The sequence below is a fragment of the Metopolophium dirhodum genome, chromosome 3, assembly GCF_019925205.1.
Source record: "Metopolophium dirhodum isolate CAU chromosome 3, ASM1992520v1, whole genome shotgun sequence".
Taxonomy (NCBI): domain Eukaryota; kingdom Metazoa; phylum Arthropoda; class Insecta; order Hemiptera; family Aphididae; genus Metopolophium; species Metopolophium dirhodum.
This window is the reverse complement of record NC_083562.1, coordinates 17,019,544-17,037,131: the sequence shown is the minus strand read 5'-3', so window position 1 is coordinate 17,037,131 and position 17,588 is coordinate 17,019,544. Positions and strand designations below refer to the sequence as shown.

The 17,588-nt window shown below is 27.8% G+C and overlaps 3 protein-coding genes across 5 annotated transcripts; 1 reads left to right on the top strand and 2 right to left on the bottom strand.

Annotated features, from left to right (window-relative positions):
- Nucleotides 1-696: 696 nt before the first annotated feature.
- On the bottom strand, nt 697-3,407 carry LOC132940990 (S-adenosylmethionine sensor upstream of mTORC1). Of its 2 annotated transcripts, none has more exons than XM_061008837.1 (3): nt 3,275-3,407; nt 1,822-1,987; nt 697-1,679 (listed from the first exon to the last, which is right to left on the bottom strand). In XM_061008837.1, the coding sequence occupies exons 2-3, from the start codon at nt 1,879-1,881 to the stop codon at nt 843-845; spliced, it is 897 nt and encodes a 298-aa protein (XP_060864820.1). In that variant the 5' UTR covers nt 1,882-1,987; nt 3,275-3,407; the 3' UTR covers nt 697-842. The 2 variants fall into 2 exon arrangements, with proteins under 2 accessions (XP_060864820.1, XP_060864819.1); XM_061008836.1 differs by having other exon boundaries at nt 2,927-3,378.
- A 238-nt stretch (nt 3,408-3,645) lies between these two features.
- Nucleotides 3,646-6,055, top strand: LOC132941364 (mesencephalic astrocyte-derived neurotrophic factor homolog). Its single transcript, XM_061009391.1, has 4 exons — nt 3,646-3,963; nt 4,078-4,199; nt 5,571-5,712; nt 5,819-6,055. The coding sequence occupies exons 1-4, from the start codon at nt 3,873-3,875 to the stop codon at nt 5,983-5,985; spliced, it is 522 nt and encodes a 173-aa protein (XP_060865374.1). The 5' UTR covers nt 3,646-3,872; the 3' UTR covers nt 5,986-6,055.
- Nucleotides 6,056-6,122: 67 nt separating this feature from the next.
- Nucleotides 6,123-11,827, bottom strand: LOC132941363 (histone chaperone asf1). 2 transcript variants are annotated; one of them, XM_061009390.1, is made up of 6 exons: nt 11,560-11,827; nt 11,423-11,496; nt 8,920-9,042; nt 8,739-8,854; nt 8,504-8,680; nt 6,123-6,489 (listed from the first exon to the last, which is right to left on the bottom strand). In XM_061009390.1, exons 3-6 carry the CDS (start codon nt 9,026-9,028, stop codon nt 6,277-6,279), a joined length of 615 nt encoding a protein of 204 aa, XP_060865373.1. In that variant the 5' UTR covers nt 9,029-9,042; nt 11,423-11,496; nt 11,560-11,827; the 3' UTR covers nt 6,123-6,276. The 2 variants fall into 2 exon arrangements, with proteins under 2 accessions (XP_060865373.1, XP_060865372.1); XM_061009389.1 differs by having other exon boundaries at nt 8,920-9,046; nt 11,560-11,826.
- Between the last annotated feature and the right edge of the window lie 5,761 nt (nt 11,828-17,588).

Genomic DNA, 17,588 nt, shown 5'->3' with positions numbered 1-17,588 from the left:
ATTATTAATTTGTATATTAACTAACAATATTACACTTGTAAAGTAAAGAATTTATTGTCTTATTATAACAAATAACATACATTTGATATTGGAGATTGGTTAATAAGAGGTACCTAAAAGTATTATTATTAAACTATTTTCATTGTTTTTGTGCTGTATTTCTAACATTGTTTCTGATTTTATGTTACTTGCAACATCCCAATCAATATTTAAAATGGACAAATCAGTAAACCGATGTTTATTGTAACATACCTGTCTCCAAACAATTTTTAATTTGTTGCATACTGCATAGGCTATAAGAACTTAAAAACTGTGTTATTTTTTAATAACAAATAATTAATATTATAATAGTAACTGCAATATGAAATAACTTGTTTAAGTTCAGAAAAGCCTCTTCTTTAATTGGTTTTTTAAAATAAAAAAAATTTCACATAAAATAAAGAATTCATTTCTCACATTATTTTTGGTTTTACAATAGTGCCCAGGGAGTGCTAATTTGATATTGTTTCACAGTTACCTGTAGCCTACAGGTCTTCTCCGAAAGGTTCAGGAAGCAGGGATTTTCAACCATCAATAATGAAACTAATAAGACTGTTGTTTTATTTAGTCTAGTATATGTTTCACTTTAGACTTTAAGGGTATCATCCTTTATAGTCAGAATAGATGGTTAATGGTTATTCATACTAGTTCAGAAAATAAATATACAATTTTCTAATTTATTTCAAGTTAATTCATATAAATAAAAATAAGTAAATAAAATAAAAATAATAATAACCGATTATTATAGGTTAAGCTTAAAACTATAATTTAAAAATTCAAAATTTCATTTAACAATACTTTACTTATATATTAATTAATTCAGAAAATAAGTTAGCAACCTCATCATCATCTTCACGCTGTATTATAGTAGTTGATGGTTCATTCATTTTGTCATAATTTCTAGAGTCTTGTGGGATTGTTATAAACTCTTCAATGTTATTTATAATATTCAAAGAATGCAACCAATTTCTGGGAATTTGTTTGAATAAACATTTTCTAAATACCATACAATGTATATGAGTAAGTTTTTCATATTTGATACGCCAAAATCCTAAATTACTTAATGATATTTTCCAATTTTTCATTATTTTGGAATTATATGATGCATGACTAGAATCAGGTGTTGCAATAACTAATATACCACCTGGTTTAAGAACATTATAAGCTTTTTCACAACATTTATATCTTTGTTGTGGTAATGGAAAATATTCAAGAAATAAAGAAAATACGACTATATTAAAGTTGGACAGTGGTAATGTTTGACAAACATTATCAAAGATATTTAACTTAACATCCAGAGGTACTGTAAGAAAATCACATTTAACAACGTTTTTGATAGCTGGTGCTATATCTATAGGCAACACTTTATATGATAAATACTTATGAAAAGGATTATAACAACTTCCTACATCAAGTAGATAAAAAGGATTTTCAGGCGTACAGATTATATCATCTGTGCTCCAAAATACATTAAATCTTTGAGCTAAGGATTTTTCTCGGATTATTTCATGTGCATAATCTTCTTGAAAATATTTTAATATATTGTTTGATATCCATGAAATTCTACAACTTGAAGGTTCACTTTTATTATTTGTATCCCAAAACTGCGATGCAAGCTTGTGCATAGTATTAGAATAACTCTGAAACATATAAATATAAATAAGCAATACAATATACAGACAAACTTTAAATGTCTTAAGTTATTGTTTGAGTGATAGAACAAAAATGCAAGTAAATAATAATTGAGTATTAATTTGAAGTATACAAAAACAATGGTTTTACTTTTAAAAGTGAATCATCTGAGCAGTGATTTTGCCATGCTTCGTCAGCACCTATTTTCATAGAGTTTAATCTTAATTTTAGATGGCACTTTTTAATAAACTCTGCATGTTGTATGTGCTCGCTATCTACTGGCTTGCGAGTAATTTTTTTTCCTTTCTTGTCGGTCCTAAAACACATTTTTAAATTTATTCAAATGTTTATGACAAGATGTATAATGTTTAAGTTAGTGATGTATACAATAAGCGAGGAGGTTTATGTTCAAACGGATACGCCACCGTGATTGGGCTTATTTTTTACTTTATCAAACAATAAATGTACAAGTAATACAGACTACAGCCTACAGACTAATGAACCGTTGACATATATTTATAGATCTATGTATAGTTATAAAGATACATAATATTATAGTTGTCACTTGTATATTTTAACAAGTTAGAACAATAACCAAAAAAAAAATGATGAGTTGTTCTATAATATTTTGATAATAATGATGGTACAAAACTTTTTTGTTAATGTAAGTTATTACTATACTTCATGTGGTTTTTAATAGGTATACCACTATACCACCCTCTTTTTTAATATTCCAGTGCATACCATTTTTTTAGGTAACTATTTCTCGTAAAATATTATAATTCTATAAAACAAATTCGAAAATATGACTATTATTAATGATACTATCATTACACAAATATTAAAAACGAAACAATTTACATAAGGTAGAACCATAGATAAGTATAGGGTAGAAAATATGATCTTCAAGTGTATTTAAAAATTCCAAAATCCAGGATTCGAATATAATATGCATAATTTAAGCATTCAAATAGGGTGAGCATTCTTAAAAAAATACTCTGTATGTTATTATATTAAGGCTCTAGGTATAAAACCATGCAATTAAGATACCAAACTATAAAATATTAAAAATAGGTTTGTCACACAGTTTAATTGATACATGTGGGTAGGCATAAACGAAATTATTGTATATGCCTAAAACGTAATATTTGTCATAAGTCATAACTCATAATAATATGTATAATGTACATCATAATTCATGAAAAATATAGGCCTTTTAAAATTTTTTTTTTCTATAGATGTATAGAATACTTACGTAATTGACATATTAACACGTCGTTATGAACTCAATACTATGTTTACATTCGATATAATTCTTTAATTAATCTAGACTATCCAAAAACAACTAAAATTTATATTTTAACGAATAAAAATATATTAAATGTTACAAACTTATAAAACAAATAATAGATTAGCGTATAACTAATTAAGTACAATGATTTCACATTTCCAATTTGATTTAAAAATCCTTTGATCTATCGAAAGAATCTAGTTTTTTATATCATATTATAAAAATCATGCTAAAGTGGTTGGACCGTAGACAGAACCACGAATATATTGATAATATACATATTGGATAATTGGATAATTTATTTAAGATTACCTCTAATCATCAACAGAACACAGATTGAGGGATAAATGTCCAAGGAATTAGAGAATTGGAAAAAATTAATAAAAAATCCCACGATTATTAATATATTAATAATAATATTTATAATATTATATCAATCCACCAGCCACCTTGATATTATCATTTATCACAGAATATACCAGTTATTCTGTGGTATTATCATAGAACAATTTATATATAAGCGAAACTGGTATTATCTACATTGTGGTTCTATGGTATGATGTAATGTGCGCGTTCCATACTTCAATCATACCGGAGTGTCGGACCAATGAGATTTCGCCAAGTCGTGTTTGGATTATATGCTAAAACAGTGGGATACTATTATATATGTATTTGATAAGTTCAAAATTAGTGATGTGTCTTTAAAATTTGTTTCCGCTTGTCCGCTTCAATACAATTAAAAAGTATTAACTGTCGTGAACTTTTTTAAAAATACTCAAACAATCTTTTTTTGTACTCAATCTCTAAATTTTTCTATAATATATATATATTAATATATTTAGTTTATTTATAAAAAAAAATAGTAACTTGACATAATTCTGAATATTGAGTTGTAAAATTCTATTTGACAATGGATAAACACATATTGTTTGTATGTGTGTTTTTCATTGTTAATGTATTTCAAGCACAATCGCGAACATTTACTGAAGAAGATTGTCCTGGTAACTAACTATCTATATTATTTTTACTATGCTAGTGCTAAGGTTTTTTTCTCCAGACCTAAAAGCCAGAGATCAACCATAATACATAATTTATAATTGTATTTATATTTATAGTTTGCGTGCTTACAATTGATAAGTTTTCAAAATCACTTGAAGGCGAATTAAAACCAAAAAATATTGAAGAACAATTCAAAAAATATTGTTTGTCTACAAAGATTGATAAGGAAAAAAGACTGGTAGGTATTCAATTAAAATATATTTTCACTTTATAAAATTAGTCAAACGTTTTAAATGTGTGGTGCTCTCAGTTATTGAAATATCATTTTTTTTTTCCTGAGAGAATACATTTTGGGTATAAACAGTATTGGAAAAGATTTGTGTAGCAATTTATGGATATGAAAATTTATTTAATTCAACTTCATAGAGATTATTTTTGGTTTTATCTTAGCATAAGGACAAGCAATTAAGATATTTAATATACATATTATCATAGAACAATTTTCAAAAATATTTTGTTTAATACAAGTCGTCTCAATAGAAAATAGTACTGCAACTTATTATAGTTAAATTTCTCATATTCAAGTGTCAGTGTTGAGGGACTCCTTTTCTCATAACTACATATTATGTAACAATTATTTAAAAAAACAATATTATGCTTATTGTACGATCAAAAATTAAAAAAAAGAAAAGATATTTTACTGAGTTCTGCATGGAGTTGATTTTTTGAATATTGTGATGATTGCGTGTGTATTTAGTATCATCACAACATATCACTACTCTGGGCTAAGATTAAGTGTCTACACTCATTATTTCAAAAACTTTCAACTTTTTTTTAAAATATTCTTTTTATTTAATAAATGTAATTTAAAAACATTTCTGAAAAAATTTATATTTTTATTATTTTTTATTATTTTAATTTTTTACTTTTTTAATTTTATATTCCTAATCAAAAATATTATTCTGAGTATTATTCTACAATCCATAAAGATCGAATTTCGGACAAGTAGTTAATTATTTATAAGTTATAACTTATAAGCATTAAAAGGTCATATAAGTAGAGTAGTGGAACAGGGGTACTCTACAAAATGTTGTCCACTACCCTGCCCATTGGCGCAACTAGGGGCGCGCACAGGGGACTTGTGCACCCCTAAAATATAAAAGACTTTATATATTATATTCTGGGTCTGGGAATTCTTTATAATTTGTGCACCCTCAAAAATATAGGGCTAGTTGTAGTTGCGCCTATGACTTTGCCTATCCAAACTTTAAATGTTACTGATGAACTACATGTCCATAATTTGATCTAAATAGATTTTAATACTTAGAATAATATTCTTGCTCAGGAGTATAAAATTAAAAAAGTAAAAAAATTATAATAATAAAACATATAATTTCTTCAGAATTGTTGTTTTTAAATGACATTGGAATTATATAAAAAGAATATTTTCAAAAAAAGGTTAAAATTTTCGAAATAATGAGTGAAGATACTTAATTGGATCACCCTTCAGTGCACTTTTTCCATGCAGTGTAGGAAAAACACGTTTTATTTACAGTTTATAATACCTCATTTATATTTTTATATTATTTCATATTATTCAAAATTCTAGTGTTACTATTTGGGTGGATTAGAAGATTCTGCAACTGGTATATTAAGTGAAATGTCAAAACCTTTATCGTGGTCCATGCCTGCACTTAAAATCTGCGAACGTTTAAAGAAAATGGATGCTCAAGTCTGCGATATTAAATATGGTATGTAGGAAAAATTTTATTTTTTTATATTTATAAATGAAATTTTCAATTATTATTCATAAATATTTAGCCAATTTGCTTTAATTACAAAATTTATTTATTTTAGACAAAGAAATTGATTGGAAAACAGTTAACTTAAAGAAGATGAAAGTTAAAGATTTGAAGAAAATATTGGATAACTGGGGAGAAATTTGTGATGGTTGTTTAGAAAAGACAGATTATATCAAAAGAGTTGAAGAATTAAAACCATCTTACGTCAAGGAAGAGTTATAAATAATACAAATTATTATCCTATGCATTGTATAAATTTGCTATTTTTTTTAATACAATATTGTTTTTTGTATTGTGTTCCATAATTTATTTAAGATATAAAATAAAGGGCTGAAGTTATTTAACAAAACCAAACAAAATTGAATAAAAAACGTCTTTATTTTATTTCAATTTTAAATTAATTGCTTTTAAATTTATTACATGATTATAACACTTCTTTTACTTTTTTTAATAAAATGTAGTACTTAGAAAAAATATTGATATTAAAATAGATGAGATATTGGATCAGTCGATTTACAATACTTCCATTGGACTTTGACTAAGGCTGTTGTCTGCATGGGAAGATAACAAAGATGACACTTCTTCATCCATTTCTTGTAGGTTTGAATCTTCATTTTCGTGACAGGTAGTTTGTATTCCATTACTAGTAGTAGGTTGTTCCGAGTCATCCCAATTAATCTTAAACCTTGTTACCCTAGGTTCAGTACCCAATATATTTCTTGTCATCTAAAGCAGATACAATTGAATCACTTATTTAGATTTTAAAAAATACATATTAACTATAAAATATGAATATACAAAACGATTAAATAAATATCACTTTACTTAGCAAATTGAAATATAAAAAATATTTTCAAATAGCAGATAATAGTAATATTGGGTCGGCAAAATAATTGTAGGATGAAGTTTTTTTTTTAAATTTTTTTTTTTTTTAGTCATTATTATGTTACTTACAGCTTTTTTTTAAAATACCTTATTTAACCAGAAATGTATTTTTCATTTATACAATACAGTGGATTCCACCAAATATGGGCAAAATGGTCTAGACCCAATTCCAACGTACACTAACTAACTAATTTTGGTTTATATGGGCAAATGAGTTTGGACCCAATGTGTCCACAATATATAATTCTACTATATATCATTTATATTATAAAGAAAAGAAAAAAGTGTTGATGCTAATCCTAAAGAGTTAGGTGGCTGACCTCTGGTTAGACTATAGGCACTATGCCCAAGCTTAAAACCTATAAATAAAATACTCACATCCTGTTTTTCATAAGTATGTGATAAAAATTATGTACATAACTTAATCCGTCCAGATTATTAGAATTCAATATTTTAATAACAATTTAAACCTTAATTGATGAATTAAATAATTGTGCCAACTTTTTTCATTTTAAAACAAATCTTTATGAGTTTTTATATATTGTGTAAGCATTTAATCATTATACATTGATAAAATTACTTTAAAAAAAAGTTAATTCCATACGTTATTAGTTGGGTTACATTAAATTAGAAATTATACTTAATAATGTAAATAATTATAAAAATAAAATAGAAAATTGAGTGTTTATTGTTTTTTAAAAAATTAATGTAGCGAACTGTAAAGAAAACAATTACTTTAAATCACCTATAATCTTACAAGAATTATTTTGTTTAAATAATTTAAACCACTCAACTATGTATTTGTCTATTACAACTGTTGCATATTTTAAAACTACATTTTAATAAATATAAGTGACCTACTTAAACCTATTCCACTAGTAATTATTTATTGAATTTCTAAAAAGCTTTATATTCTACCTCAAAATTCTAAGTAAAATTGTGATTTTAAAATCAATAAATTATATAATAATAATGAGTTCACAATATATAAAATATTATTTTGTTAGAATATCAAGCACTATGTTATGTTATTAATTTTAATAAAAATTTGATGTCATCCTCGTCTCTTTATAGAAAAATGAAAATATTTACCCCCCCCCCCCCCCCCCCCCCCCGTAAATTGTTGCCAGATATTTTTTTAAAACATTCTTATGTATCTATATCAAAATTCTAATGAGCCGTTTTTGAATTATTATTTAACTATGTGATAGGGCCACGATAATGGATTTGGTATACAGTCTAATACGGGAGCTATGATGGTTTGAAAAGTTTAGTAATTATTATTTATCTTTTAGCATTTTATTATTTATAAAAGTTGTTTTGGGGATAATAAAAATTTATATAATAAATAACCATTTATAAGGACTATAAACTTTAGTAATAATCTTTAAAAATCCTATTTTAATAACTCAGAAACTATAAATTGTGATTGAGAAATTTTTTCTAAAAAATGTACAATAAAAAGGGCTGGTTGTTGTTTTAAACGGTACTAAAATGTAATTACTTGAAAACATGGTCCTTATAATAAATAATTAAAGGAAAAAATAGAAGTGGGCATGCTTCATGCCATTGTTGAAATGGTTTTTATTTTTAATTTTCCATATAGACTGTTACACGGCCCTCACAATATAACTAGAAATTGCCTGAATTTTGCAACTTATTAAATGGCTGGCACCGAAAACTTTAAGGTTAACATCATATGTATAATATTTAAATAAAATCTGATCGGTATTTCATTATATAATCAATTGACAATTTATAAAATAATTATTTAAGTAATTTAATTTGTTTTCTTACATTTAAACCACTATTTTAGTTCATACATAAACATACATATACAATTTTTTTATAATACCTTATCAAATTGAGGTGTAGCTGGAGGATTTTCTTGCAGCTCTGGATCAGTATATTCATTGTTAATGAAGTATCCAACTCTAACAAATTCCTGATTACGATAGCAACAAGTCAATAGTACAACAGTTACACCAACAGCATCTTCTACGGGAATTTTGGATACATCTGGAGGATTTGCCTAAAAAATATGTTTATGTATAGAACTAGAAAATTTAATATTAATATGTAATCATTACTTCAAAAACAAACATATGTCTTCCTTCAGGAACAGGGCCAACATAAATAGTATCTAGTATTTGATCGTGTTCTTCACTTTCAGCAGATCCAACATAAATCATTTTCCATTCCAAATCTAAAGACCATAATATATGAAAAATTTATCTGAAATAAATAGGTGTATTTATTCTTTGATAATACCTTCGTTTAAATCTTCAATACACTCAAACGTAAGTTCAAATTGAAAAGGATTTAAAAATGGAGACGGATTATCTAAGACAACCACATTTGACAGTTGTACTTTAGCCATGATGTTATTGATATCTGCCTAAGAGAAAACAAATATAGATATTATATTTTTATATTGACAATATATAATTTTAATTGTTAATCTAATATTCTTAATATTATGATGTATAATGTTCAATCCGTATTCAATATTACTAATATTAATCTATTTGATTAATTGTTTATAAGCATTTTAAGTTAACATAAATACCTACCTATTACCTACACATACTAATAGTGAACTATTTTATACACCAAATAATATCTGCTTATTGAAACTATAAATATATAGATACTTATAAATTAATTAAAAATAAGTTTAATTCATTATTATTACATACACAGAACGATAATAATGTATGACGAAGAGGACAAAATATACAGACGATATTGATGGAAAGCACACTTCATAATATGTGATTTGCAGATAAAATATACATGGAGATTCCTAGATATTTAGGAATTTACTGTTCCATGTGGGGACGCCCTTCTCTGTGGAACAGAGTAGTTACAAAAAAGTATTAAACCAGAGAATTCTAATGGAAAATTATTTAGATATAGAATCTTTTATAAAAACATTTTGATTTCTTCTTTTGGTAGGTACCAACATAATAGGTTAGACTGTAATTAGATATATGAAGGACTATCAATTAATTTTCTGAATACAGAGTTATGGAAGGTTTGATTTCTTTGTATTCCCTCATAATTAATGAACATATTATGTGCACATAACTAAACAAGTATATACGAGAGAAGCATAGTATTGATGTTTATTTGATAATTTTTAGCGATTAATGTGTGGAATGCACATGCATGATTTAATCTTGTACCTACATAATATATGTGTGCAATATTATGTATTTTATGCATAAACCAGAGGTACATGGTAAATACATTATATACAAAATGTAAAGAGTAAACGTAAGCGCAACTAGGGGGGAGGTGGGGCTTAGTCCCCCTGAAATAAATAATTCAATTGTTTCCTAAAATAGTAATACACCTTTTGAAATTCAACTGCATCTAATCCTAATATTTTTATTTTAAGTTCATATTTGTTTTATATTGCCTATAATATGGTAAACAACATTAGCTGTAAGTATGCCTGTATTTATTGTTGTATAAAAGGATGTGATACCTGCATGTGTTGTATCCGTCTTACAAGTGCATAACATAGCAAATTGTACGCTCAGCAAAACAAGTGTAGCTCCGTTAATTAAAAAATTTAGTAAATTTACCTCTTATAAAATCTAAAGGTAAGATTATTATTTAGGCAACCTCATAAACGTTTTATTATATTTTAATTTTTAAGCGAGTTATGAGTATTTTAAGATGTACAAACAATTACCAATTTTAAAATACTCATAGCTCGCTTTAAAATTGAAATATAATAAAAATCCCATGAGATTGCCTAGATAATAATCTTACCTTTAGATTTTATAAGAGGTCAAATTAATTCCAATTTTTAAACTGACGGAGTTACACGTATTCTGCTGAGCGTAGAATTTGCTATGTTACGCACTTGTATGACGGAGACAACACATGCGGGTATCACATCCTCTTAAACATTAACGAAAATTATCTGAAAAGTAAAATGTTGGTGTTCAAAAATGTTATTGGTGATAATAGTAAGGACTTTAATTTAATAGGTAAAAAAAAATTTGTATTAAATGTTACAAGTAGCTATTACTGTGCCGATTACATCCACCACATCAGATCGCTGCTTTTCAGCTATAAGGAGGATAAACACATATTTACTGACCAAAATAAAACTAAAATCTCAACTAAAATTAAAGTACCTAAACAAATATTGGTATTTTTTTTAAAAATATTTTTTATAGTTTTAAGAGAAAATAAAAGGGGGTGTGGGGCAAAGTTCCCACAGGGTTATTTTCGGGTATTATCAGGTGGGGACTGTGGGGAATACAGTCCCCCCACCCAACATTTTAGCCCTAGTTGCGTCACTTACAGGTACTTAGGTATATTCATAAAATATAAAGTAAAAATAATGAAATAATAAAATAAATTTAGGTAGAGTAAAACAAACTCGATAGAAATTATGATTAGGTTATGTACCTATAGTTATCTTAACTAAATACAACAACTTATATAGGTAGTAATAAATGATAAAAAAAATCAACAACAGAAGAAATAAAACTACTAACAATATTATACATAAGAGGCCTTTGAAGTTGTTTATAATTAGATTGATGAAAAAAATAAACTGGGAACGTTGAAATTATTGACAAATCTCTACGCTTAAAATAGTGTTTATAAGTGATAACTAAAAGTAAAAACATGATTATACCTATCTAGACACCTAGTACCTACTATGATATATTGAGAATAAAATAAATAATTAATAATAAACTAATTTGCCAAATCAGTAGTTTAGGACAGTTTAGGTTAATATACTCACGGTAAGTAAATTTGAAGTAATATGCTGCTGACCCTTAAAATACTAAAAATAATAGATACTGGAATGCAATTAATCTGTAACAACAGTACGATGTATAAATAAAAATAAATAATAATTATTTTTAAAAAAAAACCCACCTATTTAATTCAAAACGTATTTAATTATAATACACAACACTAACAAAAAAAACGTTTAAATTTATAATACGGAAAAACAGTTCACGCGTATTTCACAAATTTCAACGGAAGACACAAGCGCTACTAAGTACTAAAGCACACAAAAATTAATAACCGAAAAAGCGATTAGCGACATTATACAAATAGGAAATAGCGTTTGTATTTATGTCCATTGACCATTAGTTGTTACGCCATTACGGTATTTGAGCATAGTGCATTCTGTTAACAAAAAACAAAATAGTTTTTCCCTCCAATCAGCCATTTTTTTTTTATCAATCAAAGCAGCTGTTTTAGGAACCAAGGAGATCGTACATACTGCAGTTAAGCATAGGGTTGCTACAACTACTTCGAGAATCAACTGCAAAGATTTAATAATACTCCGAATTTAAGATATCTTCTCTACATTGTGATTAATAATTATTATTTGTACATTACTACATTGTACTTGTTAGTTGTTACGAATTACGATGATGTGCAAGGTGTTACTACTTCAAAAATGTTGCTCCTACGTCTACGTGAGATTATATTGAAGTTCAAAATGATGTACAAACATATCTAATATGTAATTGTATTTGCGTACAAATATATCTTAAATAAGTATCCATAAATTATAGTTAAATTACTATTGTTCTGAGTAGATATTGGCATGTACCAAACGGCTAAACCCAATTCTAGTATGCTGTGTGCACAGACCCGTATTTTTTTTTTTTTGGTGGGGGGGGGGGGGTGATATTTTTTTGAAATTCTTTTTTATGATTAGCCAATACTTGGAATAATTCAAATTATAAAAAATTTTTTTCCTTTAACGTTAGATTTATATTTTATGTATAATATTAAACATCAATCTAACGCTTACGTAGGTATATAGGTATAGGTAGTTTAGAAAAGTATTAAAATATGAATGATGATTTGTTGTGTTATGTAGGTATAAGGAAAAAAGAAGCAAAATAAAATGTCATCTATACATATTGTAGGTGTTTGCTGAATATATATTAAAATAAGTCTTCTAAGTTCTAGGCACACAATATAGTGTGGAACTATAATTATTACGGTAAATGTTTAAATTGGTGAATAAGTCGTATTCACTACAACAATCAATAGATTGGCTTTTGAGAATTAAAGTAATGATGTGAGAACTGAAAGCTGAAAAAATTATTATTAATTTGAAATCAAAATAAAACTATTGTTTCCTATTAACCAAAGAATTTGGCTGGAATCGAGATCATAGATACCTTTATACACACTTCCGCCGGTTGGGTGAAAGTGGGGAGGCAATGTGGCGTAATCATTGAAACATTTTAGAGCTTGCTTGTTGGTCAATCATGATGAAAAACATATCAAACTACATAATATTCATAGCTATCAAATTGTATGATATTATGTGAAAAATAATTTTTACTTAAATCGCCGCTCATAGCTATGTATTATTTGAGATTTCTAATTAAAATTTAATCCAACCTACCTAACCTACCTCGAGGGGAGTAAAAAAAAAGTTGAGTTGTCAAGTTGTTCGTGTTATAGAGCGGTTATTGTGAATCGACAGATTAGTTTATATCGAGTATAACAAGTTATAAATCAAATCTTACATCTAATTTAAAGACTAATTTAATTCAACTTTTTTAAGGACTATAATCATTCTTGGAGTATATTATATTTGAATAACTCATTAACTACTCGTTTGAAGAAAATTTTCGAAAACTCATTTGATTCTTAATTTACGACTTATAATGATTATAAAAAAAAAAAATCTGACTGAATAAAATACGGTTCAATATACTTAAAAATTTCAAAAATCAGAATTTCAATAATTATTAAATGAGAAAATGTGGGTGAGCATGTTTCATAAATGACCCTGTAGAGCTGTGGATAAAATATGCTGCCTCAAAGGCTCAAAATGTAATTCGGATATTAGCTAGTAACAATTGTTAAGCTTTGATAGGGTCAATTTGGTATTGTTCTATCGACTTCTATGATAGGCCATAGGGTAATACCACGGACTAAGATATAAATACTAAAATCTGGGACGGGACCGATTCCATTTCAACTGTCCTGTGATAGCAAAAACAGTGTTGCCTGAACATGCCCAGCGAAAAAAATACTTTCTAATTATCACTAATATTATATTTAGTCCTAAATGCATTTAGGAAAACAAAAAAAATTTAGAAAAAATAACTTAAGAATGCAAACTACAATCTCAAGATTTCATACAGAAAAAACTATTCACAATAATTAGTTCATTAAATAATGTTAATTCAGAGACCACCTGGTTATCAATGTTGAAAATATTTATATTAAAAATTCAATTGAGTTAATTGAAAAAAAAATTGAAAGGCGAACGTGGGCGGCACTGTAGTAACAATAACGCAGTAGACTACTAGACTGGCAGACTGCTGCAGTCTACGTACATTTTATCTTAATCAATTAATAATATTGGCAGTTTAAAATTTATTTGGCTGCTTTATTGTGTATGCTACATTCACGATTAAAGTCTGCGCACGGCTATATTATATGTACCCAATACCCATGTTATATTCAGGGGAGGCTAGGGGCTGTATTTCTAAACAATTTTATACTGTTAAAAACAAAATTACAAAAAAAATCATTGGCATTTTCTGAAAATTATGACTTCCCCCTTCCCCCCCCCTAACCATGTGACTGGAGCCGCCCTGACTATATTCGAATTAATTATATTATCTGCTTAGTATCTAAAATGTGTCATATCATATACATAAATATATATACAGAGTAACCCATTGCGATATTTCCTGAAGGCTGAAATAATGGATATATCATAATTATTCTGGTTTTTATGATTTGCTAATTTGATAATATTCATAATAGGTCGATTCACTCTAGTTTTTAAACTAACGATGCTAAATGTGATCTGCTGATCGTAAATTTGCTATACAAGACGGAGACAATAAAATGCCCGTGTTACGTTTCACGTCCTCTTAAACGTGGTCATGGCGTTAGCGTTCCCGATCATTCGGAATTCGGTAAAATTTAAATGCCCGCCACATCTACTAGAAGTGCCACCAATAGATAACCATTCTGGCTTATCACTAAGCTAGTAATAATTGTTATCAAATAAATAACAACATAATAATATTATTTAAAATTTATTTTATTGTTCGCCAACATTTGAATCATTCGATTATTTGAAATTTGACTACTTGGATTCGTACAAACTTTTCATACATTTTAGTTAATAATTACCATGCATAAGTGTATTCTTTTTAATAAAACATCCAAAGTATCGTCTCGCCACATAACTTTAATTTTCATCTGTAAGTATTATTTTCTAGTTCTACTGATTATATTTTCTTAATAATATGGGATCTGTATAATTTGCTAATTTGTTCACAAATATAGATTTCAAAAAAATGAAAATTGAAGGAAATAATGGCTAATAATCTTCATATTAAATGATTACCCAATTTTTATCTGTCATAGAATCTGCAGTAATAATTTCACAATCAGTGATTATAAACAAGGCTCAGTATATAGTAGATATTATGGCCTGAGGCTGTCACAAAACATAATCCAAACCTTTTGTCTAGGATAGAGATGTAAAATAAACAATATAAAATAAATTTTAATAATTTACAGCGACACTGGTACTACTCTGAGCACGACTAGTAAATCATCTAAGAGGTAAAATCTTTTAATATAATTCATGAATTAGGTATTCAGATATTTTTTATAACTTGACATTTTCAGAAAATTATATTTCTCCAACGGTGAGTTTGAAGAAAATAAAGGATTTGGAGACGTTACAGTTGATGATTTTAATTTACCCAGAAAAGCCTTAAAAACTTAATAATGTCTAATTCACACACACTTATGTAAGTATATTACTCAAGTCTCCGATTTTAAATGTTTGCCAAAACCGAAAGTTACTTAGTGGTTTATAATTTTTAGTTCATACAGTGGATTATACCTATTATGAATTTCAAAACTGAAATATATGATGTACCATATACAAGGAACTAGGAAGTCAAGCCAATGTATTGACAATTTTTCAGACGTTGACTTTCTCGAAGATCATTCTGCCAGCTCAGATGAAGCCATACAATATTGGATTGAATTATGAAGCTTAAAGGTGAGAATATTATTGATAGGTTTTCATTTTAAAGCCATTTTAATATGCCATTAACTAACATACCCATCTGTTCACAGGACACATTGTATATATAATTGTGTGCGTGAACTTATATCTGTATCCAAAGGGCTTAGCCTGTTTAGTCAATATAAATGAATATTTATATGTTACAATCTTAAAATATCCTTAGTTTGTTTAAAAGTAAAATACAAACAAATGCTTAGTGCTTCTCTATAAGGTTCCTTAAAAAATATTTTTGACAAAATTTGATTTTGTTTTTTGGTGTGACTAAAAAAAACACTATAGATACATGATTTTTTCACCGAATATTCTGATTAACATTTTCTATACACCATACAATTTTAAAACAATTTTACTCTTTTTGAGCTAATTATAAGGATAAGACATTTTGATTAGTTATGTTATTACAATTAGTGTCAAAAATAGTTCATTGCTATGTCAAAGAGTTTGAAAATGTAACACAAGGATCCTTATAGTTTCTATAATATTGGTTCAAATATATTAAAGATACTAGCCACTATTTTTCATATGCATTTAAAGTTCAAATTTCGACAAAATTCATCAACAATTTGGAAATTATTTTGTAGTTAAAAATGTATAAAATGTTCAATAGTCAAGGGTTCACATTATTTTAGATTTTTCATAAGTACTGTTCATACTGTACCTACTTGAATTAAGGCCCACCACTAGCCGGCTGGGGAGCCAAAATAGTGGTAGGGGTTTACGCCCCGGGTTGATCCACTGACATCAACTAAAAACCCAGTCAGTACCACGGGAGAGGAGAGCCCCACCGCGCACAAATACGGCCAGCCGGAGCTGTGAGTGGTGCCCCTCAAGGTTGAGGAGCCTACCTCGGCTGAAACGTGGTGGCTGTGGGACAGGCGCCAGATAGTAGTACACAAACCACAACACCTAGTGGGAGGTCCGGTACCCAAGGTGGCACTTAACTGAGTCATCCCGGCCCTCAGAAAAGGTACGGGGCAAGGTGCTGGTGGTCCACAGACAACCCTAGGCCGTAGGTGGTCAGCCGTCGACGTCCTAGCTCCACCTCCGCCCGTAAGTAGCGCCCAGCGCTAAGGCACGGACTGATGACGGTAGGCGAGAGCCACAAAACCCGGAGACTCCTGTACCTACTTGAATCTTTTATAGTATACCAAATGAAATGTTTTGGTAAAAATTAATTTAATTTACTGTTTTACTAAAAGTAGAATAAATTACTTAACAGTATTACCATAAAATATAGGTACTTACATTGTAATATAGGCTGACAGTCTTTGTCTCTTCACTCAGTATCGTTTTTTTGTATAAAATTATTTTATATCATTAAATTAAATTTAACACATCCATAATACTGACCCACCAGCCACCACCTACACGACACGCAATGTACAGTAAAGCTTTATTTAAGCATTACTTAATTCTTAGTTAATACCAAATAATTATAACTTAAGGGATTTTCTGAGTAACATTGTAATAATATATCAGGAGCCTTGCATTAAATGTTCACGCTTTTTTACCCAACAAATAAAATTTTATCGATATGTTTAGAAAAAAAAACTAAAAAAATTGAAAACTGACAAAGTCCGTCAACAGCTCAAAAAGAGTCAAATTATTTTCAAAATTTTATCGAGTATAGAAAATGCTAATATAAACATTCAGTGAAATTTTCAAGTATCTATAGTCATACGTTTTTTAATTACAACAAAATAAGAAAATCGCTACATGACAAATCGAGTAAATATCTAATGTTGTAAAAATTTGAACTTTACCGCTCTCAAAAATTTAATTTGACATTCCGGTAGACATTATTTTTTGATATAATGGACAAATTTATGAGGAATCTTGTATTTACTTAACAAATCTTAGA

Bases quoted from the DNA above. Each gene is read 5' to 3' on its own strand.
- LOC132940990 (XM_061008836.1), bottom strand. The intron at 1,680-1,821 runs GTAAAACCATTG...TATATGTTTCAG, and splicing joins CAGATGATTCACTTTTAAAA to AGTTATTCTAATACTATGCA.
- LOC132941364 (XM_061009391.1), top strand. From the start codon at position 3,873: ATGGATAAACACATATTGTTTGTATGTGTGTTTTTCATTGTTAATGTA. The intron at 4,200-5,570 runs GTAGGTATTCAA...TCAAAATTCTAG, and splicing joins TTGATAAGGAAAAAAGACTG to TGTTACTATTTGGGTGGATT. The intron at 5,713-5,818 runs GTATGTAGGAAA...TATTTATTTTAG, and splicing joins AGTCTGCGATATTAAATATG to ACAAAGAAATTGATTGGAAA.
- LOC132941363 (XM_061009390.1), bottom strand. From the start codon at position 9,028: ATGGCTAAAGTACAACTGTCAAATGTGGTTGTCTTAGATAATCCGTCT. The intron at 8,855-8,919 runs GTATTATCAAAG...TATGGTCTTTAG, and splicing joins TATTGAAGATTTAAACGAAG to ATTTGGAATGGAAAATGATT. The intron at 6,490-8,503 runs GTATTATAAAAA...TATCTGCTTTAG, and splicing joins CTACACCTCAATTTGATAAG to ATGACAAGAAATATATTGGG.